Here is a 21206-nt window from a genome sequence, read left to right as displayed (position 1 = left end):
TACTGGGAGGCTTGGCTCCCCAAGGAGGACCATGGCCCAAGGCCACCTGGCAGCCTAGTGGTCTGCTCCCAGAGCCACCACAGCCAGGCCTCTGCGGCCAGTGTCAACAAGGGGCCAGGCCCTCACATGAGGCATTACCATAGCCTGATTACCCCCAGCCGGAACTTGAACTGCAGCCAAGGACTGTAAACAGTGAACAACTAAACAGCAATGTGTTCACTGGGGTTTTGTTTATACACCTAGGGTCACCTGAAAACACCTGCTGTTTAAACTGAGATCTGCTTAGCTGCTCCTGTAACAAGAGGAAAGGGAGCCTGTGGTCTCTGAGAGGAGATGAGAAATCTCACACACTTCCCAGCAGGGCTCCAAGGGCAGCCCAGGGGCAGAAACTGCTTTCATGCCAGAGTGACAGATGAGAATCTTTAAGTCTAGCCTTCCTGAGTGCCTGTCCCAGGTTGGCTGACACCAACTAATTTTCCTCCTGCTTCATAAAAACTGTGGGTCCAACAAGATGGCAGAAAAACAGAAAACCACCCTTATAGAGTCCCTGATAAACAGCTCCAGAAAAATGGTCTGAGCTGCCCTCCGCCAACTGTCCCTGTCCCCAGGCCACCCCACCCTCAGGGCTGGTTTTTCTGGTTGGGCCCCAGAGGCCCAGTGGCAGGGCTGGAAAAGCCTCGTAGACCTCCTGTCTACCCACTCCTCTTACAGATGGGGAGATGGGCCCACAGGGTGTGTCTTCTGAAGCAGCCATCTGTGAAGTTGCCAGGACATAGTAGCCTGGGGCTGGGCACACACATGGGTGCACATGCAAGAGAGAAGGGGCTCAAAGACACCTGGGTGGTAACTACACACAGACACACAAGCCAGAGTCTGGTCCCTCAACATGAAGCAGTCCCTCCAGTTCTCTTACCTGCCACGAGGGGCTTTCCTACACAGAGGGCTGGGTTCTGGATTTTTCTTTTTTTTTCCTTTTTTTGAGACAAAAGTCTCGCTCTGTTGCCCAGGCTGGAGTGCAGTGGTGCAACCTTGGCTTACCGCAACCTCTGCCTCCCAGGTTCAAGCAATTCTCCTGTTTCAGCCTCCCGAGTAGCTGGGACTACAGGCGTGTGCCACCACGACTGGCTAATTTTTTTTTTGTTTTTGAGACGGAGTCTAACTCTGTCACCCAGGCTGGAGTGCACTGGCGTGATCTCGGCTCACTGGAACCTCCACCTCTCAAGTTCAAGCGATTCTCCTGCCTCAGCCTCCCGAGTAGCTGGGATTACAGGCACATGCCACTACACCCCGCTTAATTTTTGGTATTTTTAGTAGAGATAGGGTTTCACTGTGTTAGCCAGGATGGTCTCAATCTCCTGACCTCGTCATCCACCTGCCTCGGCCTCCCAAAGTGCTGAGATTACAGGCGTGAGCCGACGCGCCCAGCCTTTTTATGTTTGAACTTTTTTTTTTTTTTTTTTTTTGAGAGGGACTCTCGCTCTGTCGCCCAGGCTGAAGTGCAGTGGTGCAATCTCGGCTCATGGCAACTTCTGCCTCCCGGATTCAAGTGATTCTCCTGCCTCAGCCTCCAGAGTAGCTGGGACTACAGGTACGCGCCACTACACCCAGTTGATTTTTGTATTTTTAGTAGAGACGGGGTTTCACCATGTGGCTAGGATGGTCTCGATCTCTTGACCTCGTGATCCTCCTGCCTCAGCCTCCCAAAGTGCTGGGATTACAGGTGTGAGCCACCACACCTGGCCTGGGTTCTGGATTTTTACATGTGGGGAGGAGGTGGGATTTTGTGGGTATTTGCACTGGTGGCTGGTTCAACCCTGGGAGGCTTGGGGAAGGGGGAGAGGTTTATGAGTCTTTTGGTCCAGACTAAACTCATCATAGGAACTGGCCTGACATAACCATTCACATGTGAGAGAACCTGAGGAAGGCAGAGGTCTCTAGCTGGAAAGAGCTCAGGTTCCCCAGCCACATGAATGCTCAGAAACAAGGGGACAAGGCGTTTCCTTATTGGCAAGTCCTTCTTGACACAGTGGCTTAGAGTACAGGCAAGGATGGCTGAGAGTATCACAGACTGTTCCTGCGCAGGTGTGAGTGGGTGGGTGACACAGGCCAGGATGGCCCTAGGGACCCAGGACAGCCCACGCACTGGGTGTCCTATCTGAATTCTTCTATCCAGGGACCTTTCTCATGTCCTTAAGTGACTCTTTACCTTCAGATCCCCTCTCTAACCTTCTTCCCTCTTCCTCCTTCCTTCCCCCATCATCATTCCACCACCATGACAAAATTAGAGGAGAGACGCTCTTCTTCCCCCTCCGCCTTGCCCTGGAGCCCCCATTTGGCTTTCCCAGGAAGCTAGCAAACTGACCCTGACTGTGCTTTCTCTCTGGCCTCCTCAGCCTCCCTGTTCATTCTCTTCCAGGAAGCTTTTCTGAACTGACCATGTCCCCCTCACCACTCCCCATACCTGGAGCCTAGAGACTGGTCAGCCTGAATGATCTGCAGACCTGCCTTTGTCCTGTCTCCTCCTCAGGCTGCAGGCTTTCTGAGGACAGGGGCTCCCTCCTCCATTAAGTACTATTTAAAAAATAAACAATGCTGGCCAGGCACGGTGGCTCATGCCTGTAATCCCAGCACTTTGGTGGATCACTTGAACTCAGGAGTTCGAGACCAGCCCAGGCAACATGGCAAAAACCGGTCTGTACTAAAGATACAAAAATTAGCTGGGCGTGGTGGCACATGCCTGTAATCCCAGCTACTCAGGAGGCTGAGGCATGAGAATCACTTGAACCCAGGAAGTAGAGGTTGCAGTGAGCCAAGGTCACAACACTGTACTCCAACCTGGGTGACAAGAGTGAGACTATCTCAAAAAAACAAAAACAAACAAAAAAAACCAATGCCTAGTTAAATTTGAATTTCAGATGAAACAATGCATAATTTGTTAGCATGAGTATGTCTTTGGTGCTGGGCACAATCGGTAACACAGCACTTTGGGAGATTGAGGCAGGAGGACTGCTTGAGACCAGGAATTTGAGACTAACCTGGGCAACAGAGAGACCTTGTCTGTACAAAAAAAAATTTAAAAAGAGCCAGGCATGAGGGCATGTGCCTGTAGTCCCAGCTACTCAGGAGGCTGAGGCAGGAGGATCACTTGAGCCCAGGAGTTCAAGGCTGTAGTGAGCTAGGATGGCACCACTGTACTCCAGTCTGGGTGACAGAGTGAAACCCTGTTCCAAAAAAGAAAAAAAAAACCCAAAAATAAAATATGTCTTTGGGACATACATTAGCAGAAGAATGTCTTTGGGACATATTTGTACTAAAAAACTACTTGTTTTCCCTGAAATTCAAATTCAAAAGCATTCTGTGCTTTTATTTGCTAAACCTGTTAACCATAATTAGGTGGGGGCTCCCCCAAATCAATAGCCCTCCTCAGATGGGGCCTGTCCAGGGGATATCTAGCATTTCTGTCTGGTCACTTGCCTGCCCCAAGCCCACGTGCACACATGCACATGTCACATAAACACTCACCTGTGTTGTAGGCAGTGGGCATGGAAGAGAAGGGGAGGCCCTGGCTGAGTAAACTCGGCGTTGCCACAGAAACCACCGGGGTGGTGAGCGAATGGGTAGACTGGGAGACCCCAAGGCGCTGGGCATTGTTCTGTAGGAGAAAACTGTCCATCAGGAGGTGGCTGATAGGTGGGCAGCTTTATGCTGGCCCTCCATCTCAAGGCCAAGGTGGGGTCCCTGAATCCCAAAGCCAAGGTGGGGTGCCTTAGCACGGAGGCCCCTACAGATATACAAACACGTTGGTGCATTCACAGAGAAACTCAGATCCATGGAGGGAAACATGCACACACAGATTCACTGACACCAACACACGTGCAAAGATGAAGGCACGTGTACTGGCCCTGTGGCCCCAGCACCAACACTCGCCCAGCCTCCCAGTGCAGAGTGAGGGAAGGGAGACATCGTCCATCCCCTGTCTCTCTGGAGCCCACTCTCCATCCATCACACTGCAGCACACGCCCCGGCAGAGGCGTGCTGGCATCTGCGAGGGGAATGTGGGGCCTGGCGTGGCGTGTGCCTGCGCGTATGCACACACGTGTGTGGGGCTGTCAGCTCCATCTGCCGCTGAGTCACTTGTTTATTCCAACTCCACGCTGGGGCCGAAACTGCCGCCGTGTTGGCCGCCAAAGCCTGCCTGCCTTTTCCAGCCTCTCTGGCCTCCCGTCAGGGAGTTGGGGAGGGAGGAGCCCCCGCCCCACTCCTGGCTGGGGGTGAGTATGTAAGTGTGTGAGACAGAGGAGGAAGATGAGCAGCTGTGCATGCCTCTGAGTGCCCGTGTCATGGACTAAGTGCAGGAGGGAGCACAGGGAGACAGGGGAGGTGGGAAGCCGCCACCAAGAAGGACAAGTCCAGCCTGGGCCGGGGCCTTGGCTTCCCCTGAAACACCAACTTCTCCTTCCAGCTGACCTCCCTCCTAAGAAGGATCCTGTCCTGGATCCCGAGAATGCAGTGTGGGCCTGAGTGGAGTCAGAGGACTAGTGGGATCCAGTCCCCTAGTCCAGGGCCTAATCCAGGCATCAGGGTGGGACCTCTGAGCCCTGGGCTGGCCCCACTCCTCCTCGCACACGTACATACAGAGAAAGGTGTGTCTGAATGAATGTAACACCACATGCAGACATACATGTACACACAGACACACACACACACGCCTGACCTCTCACCCCCACCCCATTCACCTCTGAATCCCACTTGGCACCTAAGCACAGCTCCTGGCAACTAAGCAAAGAAACAGCAACAGTCCACGCACAGGCGACAGGCCAAGGACGCACATGTACTTCATGCTGGGGGACCACAGAGCAATACCCAGAATTCAAAGCCAGAGCAAACAGCTCACAGCCTCACTTACCAGATCTAAATGGTCCTCAGTCTGAGAGCAGAAATAAAACCAAGGGGATGTTCAGTCTCTGGCCGCTGCCCTCCCCCACACCTCTGTCCCCACAGCTGTTCCAGTCACCTCTCTGCATAAGAGTAGGATGGCTCTACCCAGCCTACAAAGGCAGAGCTCTTCACTGTCCTGACTCATTTCCAGAGATGCTCCATCCCAATCTCCACCAGTTAGGAAATGCTCACAATCTAATCCCCATCCCTCCTGCTGTAGTGGCAAATCCTTTCTATGATCCTCCCCATCACAGAACCTTCTCTCTCACCTCCTGCTCCTTTTTACTGCCTTAGGCTGGTACTTCTTATGTTGCAACCTCTTAAAAGGCCCTCTGGGAAGAAAAAGCTCATAAAAAGCCATGCTTCCATGATCTCTCTTGGGAAGTCCTAACTGCTGGCTAGCCTTCATCTCTCCTGCTAGAGATCTGCTCTTTCCCCTGTCCCTACTCTTCCATTCCCCAGCCCCCACTCTTGGCCCAGACACCCACTTACCAAGTGATGCATTAACCCCTTTCCTGCCTGGGAAGTGATGACTCGCAGGTCAGGCTTGCGGCTGGGGGCTCCAAGCTGGGTGCTGTGGGTGGGTGGGGGTGGAGACTTGGCAGGGATGACCTTGTTTAGGCTGTTGCCATTGGCCACAGGGAGGAGGCCAGGGGAAGCCCGAGCACTGACGTAGCCATTCCCTGGAGAAGTGACAACATGAGAGTAAAAGGAAAAGCATGGGCCTATCCTTCAGCCCTATTAACTTCCCCACACCAATACTCCTGTTACCCAGAACCTCTCAAAGCCACGCTTAGGCTCTGAGTGGGGGCTGAGCTATCTGATATTCCCTAAACACTTCATGTCTTGGGAATAATGGGAGGCAAATACTCCTTACTCCTGAATCTTTAGGTTCGTTCCCCTAACTCCAAGCTACATGTGATAGGGCTTGGTGATGGGACTCTGAAGTCAGTGGGAAGAACTGGAAAGCAACCATTGCCTCTAGGCTCTGCGACGGCCAAGAGGTTCTTCTGTACCCAAGCCTCTCCCTGTCTTCTCTCTTCTTTAGTCTCCACAGGCAGGAAGTCCAGCATTTTTAGATCCCACAGTCTACCCTGGACAGGACCCACCATGACCAGGATGTGGAAGGGGTGGCAGCCTGGAATCCGGGCCTCACTGAGAAGCCTGGTCACCATGACAAACCAACAACCACTCGGACTGCTCCATTTGCCGTGAGCTGGGGGTGGATGATGTGATTTGGATCAACATGTGACAAGTTGCCCACAGCTTGGGAGAAACAAGCCATTCACTGTTGGTGATGGTGTTATTGGCACTGGGAGACAGATAACACAGCCACCATCATAATTAGCCTGGTAATAACAAATGTAATAACTATCTTTTATATCTGCTCCATATTCTACAATCCACACAGGCCTTTCACACATGTATTATCTTATTTAATCCTCACATTAACTCTGCAAAACAGATAGGACATTAGCCCTGTTCACAGAAGAGGAAACTAGAGCCTGCTTGGGAGACGTGTAATGACCTGCCTAGGGCCACACAGCTGGCTGGAGGCCAAGTGAGGGCTCTCTCCCACTTTCCACATGCTGGACTCAAGGGTCTCTATGTATCACTGCTCACTTGAGGTCTACAAGCATTTCTCTGGCCTTCTCCTTGAAGAGGGTGACATATTCACCCACTCCTTTAATTTCCTGACCCTGTGACACAATTATCACCAGGGAGGTATCATGCCCCAAAACTGAGCTGGGGGATGCTGAGGTCCAAGGATGTGAGAGTGACCACAGTTAGAAATGCTTCCTTGCTCTGTCCCCTAAGAGCATGCTGTTGCCCTGGAAGTGTGTGCCTGCCTCTATCCCAATTCCCGGATCACTCTGGGAATGGCAGGAATGTCAGCGTGACGTCAATCGTGACATTCGAAGTCACAGTCACCCAGCCGGACAATGGCACAGGGTAGGAGGGGCTGTTGGCTGCCAGGGGTAGGGGGGCAGCCTTTCTTCTGTGGCTTTTTTTTTTATTTTTTAATTTTTTGAGACGGAGTTTTGCTCCTGCTGCCCAGGCTGGAGTGCAATGGCATGATCTCAGTTCACTACAACCTCCGCCTCCTAAGTTTAAGTGATTCTCCTGCCTCAGCCTCCTGAGTAGCTGGGACTACAGGCATGAGCCACCGCACCCGGCTAATTTTGTATTTTTAGTAGAGACGGGGTTTCTCCATGTTTGTCAGGCTGGTCTCAAACTCCCGATCTCAGGTGATCTCCCCACCTCAGCCTCCCAAAGTGCTGGGTTTACAGGCGTCAGCCACCATGCTGGCCTCTTCTGTGGCTTATGTACATGTGCTCACAAATGCACATCTAACATCTAGATACTTCTGTAAGAGGGAGAACGCACGTATGTGTGTGAGTACCTGTGTGAGTGTCTATGTGAGTCTGTCCCTGTTGTTTGTCTAGGGAACGCCCAGCATTCTCATCCTCCAGATCCCAACCACACTCAACTGCAAAAACTTGGGTCTTCCCTTCCAACTAGAAATGCTGGTCCATTCTCACAGTTTGCCCAGAATTCCCTGAGCCTCCATCTCTGCTTATCATCTACACCAATCATTGCTACAGAAAACAAAATCCAGGGGCTTAAAAATCTCTGACTGACTCTTCATCCAGTTCTGGCCCTGGGATCTTCCTCTCCTCTCATCTAGGTCCTTCTTGGCCCTTGGACCCCCTGAGGCCACTGAGCGGGCACCCCTCCCCACCTCCAGGTAGAAGGATGACCACACTCACCGACAGGGCTGGGGCAGGCTCCGTTAGCACTGTTCAGGTCACCCCCCAGCATGGCCCCTGGAGGAAAAACAGAACCAGGATGAGCTGACAACACTCCCCCTTCAAGACTGAGTCTTGGGGACTGAACATGAAGAGGGGACCCCAGGAGGAAGAGTCATACTCCCTTCCCTCAGGAGCCATACAAATGGGGGAATGCTGTGGTGGGTGGAGAGAAATACTTGCCGTTGAAAATGGAATCCCAAAGTCCCCATCACATCTCATTTCCACCTCACCTACCCACCTGCCAGCCCACTCACCCGCACTAGCTGGCCGCTGGGGCAGGCCAGGAGACACACTGTTCCTCTGTAGTGCTGGCTGCTGGGGGGACAGGAGCCGCGGGTCCGTGAGGGATGACGTCACCAGGGAAGGGGTGACAAGGGAGCCGCTGGGATTGCTGAACTGCAGTGAGCTCTGATTGGACACGGGCACCGTGACAGGCATGGCAAAGTTGGGGGCCGGGACAGCTGACTAGACAGAAAGATGGAGGGGCAGGATCAGGCCAGGTTGACCCCTTCCATGGAGCCCACTTTTCCTGGGAGGGCAGGCAAGGGTTCTTCTCATTTCCGGGCTATGCATCCTAGGGCCAGCAGTTCAAGCTCCTTGCCCTGTGCCCTTGTGGAGTCCTGCCTGTCACTCCCACCAAGGAAGAACTCTGGGGAGAAGCTCTGGGTCCATTTCTGGCCCAGAGAATGAGAACAGGGCTCTGCTCACTGCAGACAGGACCAGGGACACCCCCTAGTGGAGGTGGGTTAGTCCTCAGCCAGGCAGGACACACGGGGAGCAGGTTAGAGGCCCTGATAACAGACCCAAATTCACACACGGATGTTAAAGGCTTGCACCACGGGTAGGGACATGATTTCACTTGCAGTCTCCCCCCATCTGGCCTGCTGCAGAGAGAGCTCACCCCCACCTTGCTGCCTTCCCCTTCAGCAGTTCTGCTTTCCCTACACAAGGCTGAGTGTTTCTGGTTGGGCTATCAGAGCAAGCCCAAGCAGGCCTCTCCCCCAAAAAAAACATCTGGACAAAGAGCACACTCCACTTTGCTGTCCTCTAAGGATCTCATGTCATCTACACACTTCTTGCTGGAGAGGGGGACACTCCAGGCCTCTCCAACTTATGCTCCATCCCAGTAGAGTCTCAGCAGGGATGCAGGTTTATCATGACCAAGGTCAGAGGTTCCTCAGTGGTCACTAAGAACCCGAGCATGGCTCAGAGCGGAGCACCCATCAGGGCAGCCGAGAGCCAGGGCGCGAAGCCACACCATGCACCACAGGGAGGCTCTGCTCCATGCGACTACTCACGGCCAGTCTATAACTCTGCATCATTTTATCAAACTCCTCGTCTATCTTTTTATATTTCTCTTCCGTCTGGGGGGTCAGGGCAAACACCTCGTCCACCTCAGGGCTCTCACATTCCCTGTGCTTCTTGTGCAGCGCCTGGGGGGAAGGGGCCGGAAGGGGGGGCCAACAGAGACAGAGTGAGTGGGGCTCACCCCATAGCGCCGGAAGAGCCCGTCGAGCTCCTCACTGGCGCGCCGGTACTTGTCCTCCAGCAGGGGGCTCTGTTCCAGCGAGTCCTCCCCGTCGGGCTCGGGGCTGTCGCAGCCGTTGAAGCCCTTCTTCCTCAGGGTCTGTAACCGCACCACTGCCATCAGCTGGGTAAGAGTCCTTCCCGCCCGCCTCGCTGGAGTTCCTTCCAGCCCCTCCCTGAGAGCCCCCTACTCTTCCCTGACATCCTTCCTCAGGGTTCCCAGCATCTCCCTGGCCCCTCCCTCAATGTAACCCGCCCCTCCCCACTGACAGTGCCTCCTGGGGCACCGTGTGAAGATCTGAAGATGGGCTTGGTGGGAGCCATTGGAACACAGAGAACAAGGCTGGAAGGTAAGCCTAACCTGGGGGTGCACTTGGCAGGGAGACATGTACTTCCAAAGTGACAGGCAGGGAGGGGGCTTCCAGGGCATGGGGCCTCCAGGGGATGGGCTAAGGAGCTGGTGTCCTGGACCAGTCCCTGCCCGACCACTCTGTGGTAAGCCCTGACCAGAAGGCACTGAGTTCTCCAGGGGGAGGTAGGCAGGGGGGCTCTGCTCCCAGTCCCCGGGCTCTGCTTAGGAGAACAGGAGGAAGAGAGAAATAGAGATGGAGACAGAGAGAGCAGGGAATGGGATGTGGAAAAGGAAAGGGGATGAACACTGACTGAGTCCCTACTGTGACCACCCTACATTCTAGTGGAGGCACAGCTAGGGGATCTGCAGTAGACCCCAAAGCTGCCCTCTTCATGCTCAAAATAGCTTTAACAGATACTTGCTTTGTCTTTAAAATGAATGCAAATTTTACCTTCTAGTCTAGAGTAAATCTGTCTTCTCTAACATAAAAATAAGGGACTTTCCTCCAAATCTCTGAGTAGGCCTGTGGCTTCCCGGGCGCCCTCTTCGTCAGCACAAGTTCTGTATCCCCAAGGTGCACACACCTCAGTGTGAAAAGCAGGGACATTCAATTCACACAGCACCCTTCAAAGCAGGCACTGACCCCGTTTCGTGGAGGTGGGCACCAAGGCTCGGGAAAGCCTAAGCACCTGCCCAAGGCCATGTGGCCAGTAAAGGTCAGAGCTGAATTCCAAAGCTCATGTCCTTCAACAGTTCACAATGTTGGCTCTCTTTGAAACAAAAAATAGAACCACCGGGCCCACAAACAGACAGAGACAGCAGGAGAGATGGAAACAAAGAGGGAGATTTAAAAAAGGAAGAGGCAGGTGCAGGAGCACACCAAAAGATGGAGAAGCAGGGAAAGAGAGACAAAGAGAAAGACAGGATGCAAGAAGGCAGGACAGAGATGTTACATCACACTGGATGACAGAAGACAGACTCTTGGAGAGGGCAGGGTGGGTGTGGGCTGGCAGCCTGGCACTGGCCTGTTCACCTGAACTGCCCTTCTTCCTTCCTCCTCAGGCCCTGGGTTTGTATGACGGGAGGAGAGTTTGCATGTGTGTGCACACAGGTGAGGGGCTACAAGGGGCATGTATACCAGTGTGTGTGCATAGGCAGGTCTGCGTGTACATGCAACGTGGGCATGTGTCCATGTGGATGCAGGCGGGGGTATATCCTGGTGCCTGTGTGTATGGGCCCACCTCGATGATGTCAGCGTTGGTGCGGCTCTCGTGTGGCTCATTGTACTCCGTGTACTTGAGCAGCACCTTGTCCATGTCGGTGCTGGCGTACTGGAACAGCTTGTTGGAGTGGTTGAAGATGATGAGTGCGATCTCGCAGTCACATAGCACGCTCAGCTCATACGCCTTCTTCATCAGGCCAAACTTCCGCTTGGTGAAAGTCACCTGCAGAGAAGGATGGGTGGGTGGCCAGATCCAGCTCAGTTAAGGCCTGATTGGGAGTCCCAGCCTACAGATGGCTGGACATAGCCCCTGCCCTCAGGAGCCCCCATTCTCAGTGTGACACAGGCCCTGGTCTCAGGTGTCCCTGGTTTGGGGAAGGACCAGGCTAGTGCTTGCAGGCCAACACACAGCTGAGATACAGCCCAGAGCCCACTCACTGAAGGGGCAGGATTCAGGTGGACAGAACTGTACACCTCTGTGCTGGAGGCTATGAAGAGGTCAGTGGAGAAGAAGAGGGAGAGGATTCCTATTGGGAGGGAGAGGATTCCTATTGGAAAGGAGGGGTGCCTGGGGGTATGACCTAAGGCTTGCATATGGCTCTGGGATGGGAACATGGGCTCATCTAGCTGTGGCAGCAGAAGAGCCTTGGAGTTCTGGGATGCAGAGCTCCAAGAGCTGCAAAGAGGTTAGGGTTCCTCTTCTCCCAATCTCCCTTCCCCTTCTGTAATAGCTTATAGTTTCCCCTCTTCCACAAAGCCCTCTTGGAATGCCTGGAGGGAGTAAAGGCAGAGGCCTGCTCCCTGCCATCACCTGCTTCGTGCGGCTCTAGGACTTCCCTACCTGTCGGTTCCGCTCGTCGGTGATTCGCTGGATCTGAATCTTTTTCCTCCCCATCTTCTCCGGGGGTCCTCAGTGCTACGGAGGGGAGGGGCTCGCTGGGTGGTGGGTCTCGGCACACCTTACACTGTGCTCATGAACGGTCTGGGAACAGTGCTCAGTTCATGGTCTGCAGGATACCTTCTGCACAGCCTCCTGGAAGGGGAGGGTCATGAGAGGACTCTGAGCCCCCAAAACCCCCAGCCCTGCTCCCTGGGCACACAGGCCAGGCTCACAGCACCCCTGTGAGAGGCTGGCAGCATCTGAGCTCCACTCTCAACATGAGGCAATGCTGTCTGCCTGAGGCAATGGTATGCCACAGCCAGGCACAAGCTGGAGCTCACACCAAGGCCCAGACTCTTTCCCCTCGGTCACTGCTGTCCTCAGGCTCCAGATCACAGTAAATGGACCTCCTGGCTTCCAAGGGTCTGGGTCTCAGAGAATATCCCATGGCCCATTCTTCTCTCTAGAACCTGCTTGTACTATAGACACCTGGGTGCTCCAGCTGCTCCTCTGGCCTAGAACTATGGTTCCCATTCTGAAGCTTGGAGAAGAGACAATGCTGAGAGGACATCTGCCCAGTCAGTGAACAACAAGCATGGTATACCTGGTGCCAGGATAGGATGTCTCTGGTGCCCCTGGCTCAAGAACATACTAGAGCAGGTCTAGAGCAGTGGGCCTCATACCAAGTCATGGAACTCTGGGGCCTGGAGTCCTGCAGTGGGGCTTGGGGTTGTAGCACCCACATCTCCCTTCAACTAGAGTTCCTCCACACTAATCTGTTTTACTCAGTGAGCTTAAGCCTAAGGTTTCTTTTTATTTTTATAAGCCTAGTCAAGTGCAGTAGTGAGAAGAGAGGAAATAGTAGAACAAGGAGTTCAATCTGTAACTGACTGTGAACAATCAATTGAGCTAACTCGCTACCTTCGGACACGCCCAGCCTAAGATTTTTGTTTGTGGAAAGAGTTGTGCTGCTTAAAATAATGAAACCATTCCTCTATACCAGGAGATGGAAATTTTGGGGCCAGATAGTAATATTTCAGGCTTTGCAGACCATACAGTCTCTGTTGTAACTACTCAACTCTGTCATTGTACCATGAAAGCAACAGACAGCAACACATAAACGAATGAGCGTAAGCATGGCTGTGATCCAATGCAACTATATTTACAAAAATGGGCATGGGCCAGATTTGGTCCATGGGCCATAGTTTGCTGATTTCTGCTCTAGAGGTATGGACCACATCTAGAACCCAAGCTCAGTCTAAGAGTAGTGCTTCCCAACCTTGTACATCTTGAAGCAGACAGAGAAAATACAGGGCCAAATGACATACACTGGGGAGGCCACTGGCAGCCAGGCGGATGCAGGCACCAGGCAGAGAACTTGCTGTCTCAGGACACGTGTAACCCCCTCACAGCCCACTGGTTGAACAGCTCCATGCTAAAGCCAGGATGAGAAACAGTCCCTGCACTGCACAACTCCAGGAGGCACCATAGGATAGGAGGGGGCTCAAGGATGGCAGCACAGCCTGGGCCAGAAAAGGTGCATTCTCTCCGGTGTGGGCAGTGCCTACGCAGGCTGGGTGAGTCCCTGGGGACTGGAAGGGCCCAAGATGTGATGGAGGCACGGAATGACTTCAGGGCCCCTCTAGCTCTGATTCCAGGAGTCCTTGCATCAAAAGTGGAGCTTTCTGGAAGATGCTGGAAGAGGATAGTGAACTGGGGCCCATGCTTTCTAAAGCCACTCTATTTGGGTCCTGGGAGGAGCCTGGACCAGAGAAGGCCCGCCCTCCCCTCCAGAGCTCCCCTTCCATAGAGCTCTATGCCCAGAGACCCTACTGCAGAGTCCAGGGATGTAGACCCCCAGCCACTGTCTGATCCTCCGCACCCACTGCCCACTACCTGGGGAGAGGTATTTGATGACAGAGAACAACCCCTACCCCTACCCCCCAGCTCCCACTGCCAATGGCCGCTGAGTTTCCCTGGAGCCTTTCCGGCCCAACTCAACATGGCCCCTACGGTACCACAGTAGATGCTAAAGTTCAGCCTTGGTCTCTTGCTCATGAGGGAAGGAGGAGAGGGAAGGCAAGGAATCTATAAATTTGGGAGGAGCTGGGATACTGGCCCCATCCCATTACCAAGACTGCTCCCCAGCCTAGCTGGAGAGCTTCTGCTCTGCCTGGATACCTACAGAAAACAATGCAGATAAACGCATTGCTCTTCAAACGACTCCCTACCCTTCTTCTTCTTCTTTTTTTTTTTTTTTTTGGTGGTGGTGGTTGTTTTTTAAGATAGGGTCTTGCTCTGTTGTCCAGGCTGGAGTGTACAAATCACAGCTCACTGCGGCTTCAACCTTCCAGCCTCAGCCTCTCAAGTAGATGATCATACAGGTGTATGCCACCACACCCAGATAATTTATTAATAATTTCTCTTTTTTTTTGTAGATACAGGGTGTTGCTTTGTTGCTTAGGCTGGTTCAAACTCCTGGGCTCAAGTGATCCTCCTACCTCGGCCTCCCAAGTAGCTGGGACCATGAGTGTGTACCGCCATGCCAAGCTAATTTTTTGACTTTTTTCTTTTTTTGAGACAGAGTCTCACTCTGTTGCCCAGGCTGGAGTGCAGTGGCGTGATCTCGGCTCACTGCAACCTCTGCCTCCCAGGTTCAAGTGATTCTCCTGCCTCGGACTCCCAAGTAGCTGGGATTACAGGTGTCCACCACCACACCTGGCTAACTTTTGTATTTTCAGTACAGACAGGATTTCACCATGTTGGTCAGGCTGGTCTCGAACTCCTGACCTCATGATCTGCCCACCTCAACCTCCCAAAGTGCTGGGATTACAGGCATAAGCCACTGCGACCAGGCAATTTTTTTTTTTTTTTTTTTTGAGACGGAGTCTCGCTCTGTCACCCAGCCCTGGAGTGCAGTGGCGCGATCTTGGCTCACTGCAAGCTCCGCCTCCCGGGTTCACGCCATTCTCCTGCCTCCGCCTCCTGAGTAGCTGGGACTACAGGCGCCCGCCACCATGCCTGGCTGATTTTTTTTTGTATTTTTAGTAGAAACGGGGTTTCACCACGTTAGCCAGGATGGTCTCGATCTCCTGACCTCGTGATCCGCCCGCCTCGGCCTCCCAAAGTGCTGGGATTACAGGCGTGAGCCACTGTGCCCGGCCGACCAGCCAATTTTTTGACTTTTGTAGAGACAGAGTCTCCTCCTATGTTGCCCAGGATGGTCTTGAACTCCTGGACTCAAGCAATCCTCCCGCTTTAGCCTCCCAAAGTGCCTGGATTACGGGTGTGAGCCACCTGTCTGGCCTCCTCTTCCCCTCCTCCTTTTCCTCAAGGTGCTCCATGGGCCCTGGGCCTCCTACTGGTACCCTGGGACAAGAGCAACACCAGCCCAGCCAGTCCTGAGTGGCCCAGCAGACATCTGAGCCCCAAACCAGCTCTAGATACCCCATTCCTCACCTGTGACCCCAGTGTCTGCCAAGTTCCCATTGCAAAGGCTCCAGCCCAGGGATTTCAGCTCCCCTGCTTCCCAGTGCAATCCAAAGACTGTGCTTTCTAGAGCTACAGTGGTATGGGCTTTGGCAGGGAAGGTAGGGGAGGGCACACAGAGGGCAAGGGGAGGGGGCTACAAATAGTTGGCTTTTTAAATGGGATTCTCTGGCCTAGTCTTGAAAACCCAATCTAGACTGGTAAATGCAGGAACTGCTGGGCTCCTCTGGCTTACAGCATCTACCTTCCCTCTCTCCCCTTTACTATCTCCCTCTCACCACCTTTAGTTCATAACCAAATTCTTGCAGAAATGTAACCTCTGTCAGCTGATGACCAATACTGCCTCTTCCTCCAAACTGGAAGAGAAGCCTCCCTTTGTTCTCATGACCCTTAGAAAAGTCACTCTTGCAATCTTTCTAGCATTTATCACAATTGTGAATAACTATGATTCTGTGCTTCTATTTAACACCTGGCTCCTCTATGAAGCTAAAGTTTCATGAGGGCAGGAATCACATCTGTCTTTTTCACTACTCTATCTCCTGTAAGAAGGAGCTGAGAAAATGTCTGTTGAAAAGAAGAAAATACTATTTCATTGTTGTGGTGCTGTGAGAAGTCCTTCTTGCAGTCTAACCTCCAACAGTCGTGCTGCAGTACCAGTTCCTCTCACTCTATCCTCTATGGAGCTAGAACCCTTCCTCTCCCAACTGCCCCTGAAGATTTGGACACCACCCACCCTCCAACCACCCCTGGTATCCCAGTCCTCAACTCTCCCCACCCTCAGGTTGGTTGGTGCAGAGGGTGAGACTCTAAAGTCTTCTAAGGAGCAGCCCTGAGCACATGGAGATGGAGAGGATGGGGTTGCTTAGGCAACTGTCGCCTGGCAACCAGCTCCCTGGCTGATCTCCTACACCGCCCCCCCCACCCCCGCCTCATGCTGGGGGAGCTGGGACGAGAGAGGGATCAGGGCTGAGAAGGCAGGGAAGCAACAGAGATTCACTGAGCATCGTCTGACAGAGAGAAGTCAGGGTTAAAAAGACTAGGCCCCATCTATTCCCACTCTCCCTACCAAGGTAGCCCAAAGCACTTTTTATAATTCCATGCTTCCCAGGCCCCTTTCCCCACTGCTGCTCCCACCTTTGTGCCAACACTGCCAGAGGAGGAGATGCCCCTGCCTTAGGCAGTCCTTCCTCCCATCTAACCACAAACCCCTCTACAAAGCAGGCACAGTCTATACTGACCTTTTTTCCTTCTGCTATCCATTCCACATTGCTGCAGGGTCTTTGAAAGCCCTGAGGCAAGAACATGAACTCAACCCTGATTTTGGAAGAAGGGGTAGCTGGGGCCTAGGTAGGCACAAAATACCCTAACCTGACCCTATCCAAGGTTGGGAGGCCTATCCTGGCTAAACTTCCCTCCTACCCAATTAGGGAGGTTTTAATGAACACCTGGACCTCCTTAATTAGCCCTCTGCCTAATTACCTAAACAACTGGCAGGAGCCAGAGGCCTGGGCATCTGTTCTCCAGATGTGAGTCTCTCCTCTCCAGCCTCGCCTGGCCCCATTCTTCTCCTGTCTGGTCTACTCCTCCTCTAGGAAGCCCTCACAGATGATCTGGCCCTTGGCTGCTTCTCTTCTAACCATCTCTCCTTCACTCTGCCTGGTATCTGGAGCCCAGGGCTTGGGAGGACTTGGGCTACCAAAGAGACAGGGGGTTGGCCAGGATGGCCTTCCTATTCTGATGGCCCAGGGCCTGCCCAATCCTGATCTCAGGCCACAACTATGACTCCTCAGGCTGACAGTTTCTATGTCACCAAAAGTTCCCCTTCAAAGGCTCTCAAGGCTCTGGCTGCTTGACTCTGATTCACCTGACTCCCTGGACAGGACAAGAGTGGGGCGGAGTGAACCTCGTGGGTGGCAGGGGGCTGGGACAGGCAGAGGCAGGGCCTTCCTGGTGGACACGGGAGAAGCAAAGATGGGGAGGACATTTGGCAATGCCCACCCATATCTGTTCCCATCCTAGTGGTCTCAAGGCTCAAAGAAACTACAGGGCATCTGCTTTCAGAGCTCCCATACCAGCACAGGTCAAAAGGGAGCAGATGCCCAGAGAGGGAAGCAGGCACAGACTCACCAACTGTGGAGAAGGGTGGTTGAGGAGAAACCTTCACAAATGGACAGCGGGGAGGATGCAGGGCAGGAGGCCCCTCTGACAACACCCTCGACAAGGAGAGCTGAGGGGACCAGAGGGAATCCAGAAGGACCCCACTGATAGCCATTTTTCCAAGCCCAGGTACCGACCCAATTAGAACCTGTGGGTTGTGTTTACATGCAAATGAGCTACACATGATGTGCAAAATGTACCCTAAAGAGGACTGGTTTGGAGGGGGCATGGGAGAAGAAACAGGTCCCTGCCTCCCCCAATGCAACACCTCTGGGTACCTGAGAAATATTCAAACCATTTTCGGGTTTCAGAATGATGCTATCTCAGTTCCTGTGTGAAGGTGGACGGGGGCCAGTGGGAAGAGCGGTGAAGGGGAGAGGTCAGGGCAGCCTCCTTGCAGCTGCAGCAGGGCTGAGCAGGGCTGTCCTTCCCATGGAGCTGCAGGGGAATTCCTTTCCGGTGGCCAGCCTCTATCCTCTCTTTCTTGCTCTTGGCAGGGGAGTACCTACTTTTCCTTCTCCCCTACACCCTTCCACCCATATCTGTTCCCATCCTAGTGGTCCCAAGGCTCAAAGAAACTACAGGGCATCTGCTTCCAGAGCTCCCATACCAGCACAGGTCAAAAGGGAGCAGACGCCCAGAGAAGCTGAGTGAGCAGCCTCGCATCACAGAGCAGTGGGCCTCAACCTGCTCTTCCTCATCGTGAGAAAGGGTCTCATTAGGCGGGCCCTTCATCTCTTCCTCCCAGGCTGCTCCGGGCTGCAGGCTGAGGACTGGAGGGGAAGGCAGGAGGCACTGGAGACAGCTGTCATCCCTCCTCCCACCCCTTCCCTGTGGCTGGGCTGCAGGGCATGAAATAAGCAGCAGGCGCTGGGGGAGGGGGTGACAATCCAATCCACCTGTCACCCCCACAGTCAGGCAGCCTCAAGCAGCCTGCTCACTAACGAGGGAGGAGGCGTGGGTGAGGCAGACACAGGAGAGGGTGGCAGAGGGGGGACAGACACACAGACACAGGAAAGATGACAGAGAAAAAGAGGCAGCGAGGCCAGAAGGCATTATGGGGCAGAGGCGGAGACAGACAAGGAGAGGGCTACAGGAGAGGGAGAGGTAGGAGACCCGCAGAGACAAAGATTCAGAGAGAAGCAGGTAGAGAACAAGAGACAGGTTCAACAACGGCTTCCAGGACTGACTCCTGGCCCAGCGCTGGGGGAATAACTCAACAGGACACCACCCCTGCCCTCTGAGAACTTGCAGTCCAGCCAAGAGACAGACAAGGGAGGGGCAGGTCCCACCCAGGGCAAAGGCAGGGAGAGGCAAGGGGGCCCTTGGGGGCCTGGACTGGACCCAGACACAGCCCTGGAAGGAGCATCCCAGAGCAGGCAGGCCGGCCCTGAGAGGCAGCAGAGGTGAGGACCGAGGACCAAGGACCACGGCTGCCCAGCTCAATCCCCAGGCCCTGCCTTATTACCCAGTCTACCCCCAGGTTCACAATCTTCCTAGTCATTCTCTCTCCCAACTTCAGCCCTGGGACCTCTTCCCTAGTACAGAGACACAGGCTAAGGAGCTCTGGGAGACAGGGCGGGAAGGTGAAGCCGGTGATGCCCCCAAACACCCAGGCAAGATGGTCCAGGATCATTCTGTGGTTCACATAGTGAGCTCTTCCTTCACAGAAGAAGTGGGGGACATTACCCCTCTGAAGTCTGAGCCAAGGCAGGAGCCTCATTGTCCCTCTCCCCATCCCACACACAGCCCAATTCTCACAGCCCCTCCTGCGAGGCCTGCTCCCCACGCTCCTGCTCCTAGGCCCCTCTTGGGTCTCCCACTCATGCTGCGTTTCCTCTGCCCCCTCTCTGTCCCCGCCCCCTCCCACAGCAGCCTCTTTTCTTCACCCCAGAAGGGCTTCTAGGGTCTGATCTCAAAGGCAGGGACCCAGCCCCAACCCTTCAAAGTTCTGTCTGGCAGGTTCACTACCCAAATCCCTGGTTCCCACCGTCTTTCCCTCCCTCAGGGACTCCCCTCCCCCAGTCCAGCAGCCTCAGGGCTGGGCAGGGGCTATTTTTAGCCTGGGCACTGAGCTAATTTTAACTCACTGACAGGGGACCTGGGGGCGGGCTGTCGGGCTGTGGGGGCAGGCAGTCCAGGAAAGCTGGGCCTGGGGCAGGTGTGGTCTCAGGCCCCAGGCACCCTAGGAACTCAAGTGGGGGGCAGGCCCTGCAGTCTCAGCTTAAGGGACAGGAACTGACTTGCCAAGGGGAGCACCCAGTATGGACAGCAGGGCTGAGCCCTCCCCCTAGCTTCTGCTGGACAACTCTCCCGAGCCCCACCCTAGGCTTCCCGCCCTCTTCTCCCTGGCAAGTCTCCTGGGATGGGGTCATCCTGTTCTCTGCCCAGGAGATGCCTCTCCAGTGAGGGTCTGTCTCCTGAGCCTCCTCCATGTCTTCCCCACCCCAGCTTGTCCTTCCTGTAGTCTAGCTCTCATCCTTCCTGTAGCAGCTGTGAGGCCATTTGGCTCTTTACAAAGCAGCAGCCTGTCCCCCAGGGTCCAGCACTTCCCACTCCAGCTCTGACCTTCCCCTTATGGCCTCTGGGCTGGCTCCTAGGTAACCACCCCGCCCCCTCCACAAAACAAGCTCCTAGAGCTAGCCAGACTGATCTCAAGAAGTATTGGGGGGCAACAGGAGACTGCGTCCCAGTAGAGAAGGGATGGGTGAGGTAGGGCAATGAACAGCTTAGGGAAATATGGGGTCTCTAAGCTGGGATTCTGGATACCTGGGTTCTAGTCCCTGCTCTGGTCTAAGATGTGATCCTGAGTAAGTCACTGCCTTCCACAGGCTTCACCCCACTGGCCAGTATGATGGGTAGCTGGGTGGACTAGGTACCCAAATGCCCTTCTGGCCCAAACACATGGCTCCTGTGCTCTCAGGGGAGGCCCAAAGGGAAGGGAGGTCAGAATTGTGTAATTCACGGAGAGGAACTGAAGAGATGGCCTGGCTGGGTCTGTCATCCTCCTGCTGGGGAGGAAAGGCAATGAGGGCACTAGAAGAGAGTCAGGATGGGGCTGGTGAAGGGGCAGGTGCCTTCTAAACAGTAACCCCCCAAAAGATGGCCAAGGGGGTTGACAAAGGCTCTGGTCAGCCAGAACAAGTACCAAGTGGGGCAAACAAGGCCCTTGTGGCAGAGACTCAGTCATCCCCATCCCCTCACACACTGGGAATACCTATCAGACCCACCTGCTTGTGGTTACTGAGCACCAACTAGCCCAAGGTCACTGTTTGGTCCCTGGTGGGACCAGCTCTAGAACCCAAGCCTAAGGCTGTCTTCATACTCCATCCCAGCAGGCCGAGCTGCAGTGATTCACCACCACTCATTTGCATGAGGATTTGCATAGCGTCTCTGACCTTATTCCTTCAGGCTCAACTTCCCATTCCAGGACCTGGGTCACCCCCACCCAGGATCCGTAGGCACTTGCGGACACCAAGTGGAGTTCTTGGTACCTCAGGCCTTTGTTCCCATCTTTCCCCTCCAGAAAGCATTCTTGGATTTATAGTAACTCCCAGTGATACAGTCTAGAGCTCTCAGTCCAACTGGGTCCCCTACTCTTGTCTAGGCAGAGATGGGGAAGGGGTGTGAAATCACGAGGAATAAGCAAGCATGGCAGCTATAGGAGTTTGGTAAGGTTCACAGGGTGAAGTGTGGCTCTGTCACTGCCTTGGGGCATCGCAGGAGAAGAATCCCATTCCCCTCTTTAGTGCCAAGGTTGGGGCAGCAGCAGCAGGATGGAGGTGAGTTGTCCTTTACTTCCATTTCTATCTCCATTTCCAAAACCCA

The 21206-nt window shown here is 54.0% G+C and overlaps 1 protein-coding gene across 2 annotated transcripts in view; it reads right to left on the bottom strand.

Annotated features, from left to right (window-relative positions):
* The window catches only part of MEF2D (myocyte enhancer factor 2D), a 38167-nt gene that overhangs the window by 8279 nt on the left and 8682 nt on the right, over positions 1–21206 (bottom strand). The window contains exons 2-9 of one of the 2 annotated variants that reach the window (XM_030824195.1): positions 11694–11885; positions 10872–11075; positions 9241–9378; positions 8006–8216; positions 7710–7766; positions 5431–5621; positions 4907–4927; positions 3523–3652 (exon numbers count right to left, since the gene is read on the bottom strand). In XM_030824195.1, coding sequence (XP_030680055.1) covers positions 3523–3652; positions 4907–4927; positions 5431–5621; positions 7710–7766; positions 8006–8216; positions 9241–9378; positions 10872–11075; positions 11694–11747 — 1006 coding nt within the window. In that variant the 5' untranslated portion in view covers positions 11748–11885. The remainder of the gene's footprint in view (positions 1–3522; positions 3653–4906; positions 4928–5430; positions 5622–7709; positions 7767–8005; positions 8217–9240; positions 9379–10871; positions 11076–11693; positions 11886–21206) is intronic. The other variant, XM_030824196.1, reaches the window with a different exon arrangement.

Source organism: Nomascus leucogenys, chromosome 12, assembly GCF_006542625.1.
Source record: "Nomascus leucogenys isolate Asia chromosome 12, Asia_NLE_v1, whole genome shotgun sequence".
Lineage (NCBI taxonomy): Eukaryota > Metazoa > Chordata > Mammalia > Primates > Hylobatidae > Nomascus > Nomascus leucogenys.
Note: the sequence above shows the minus strand (reverse complement) of the source record. Positions and strands in the feature narration are given on the sequence as shown.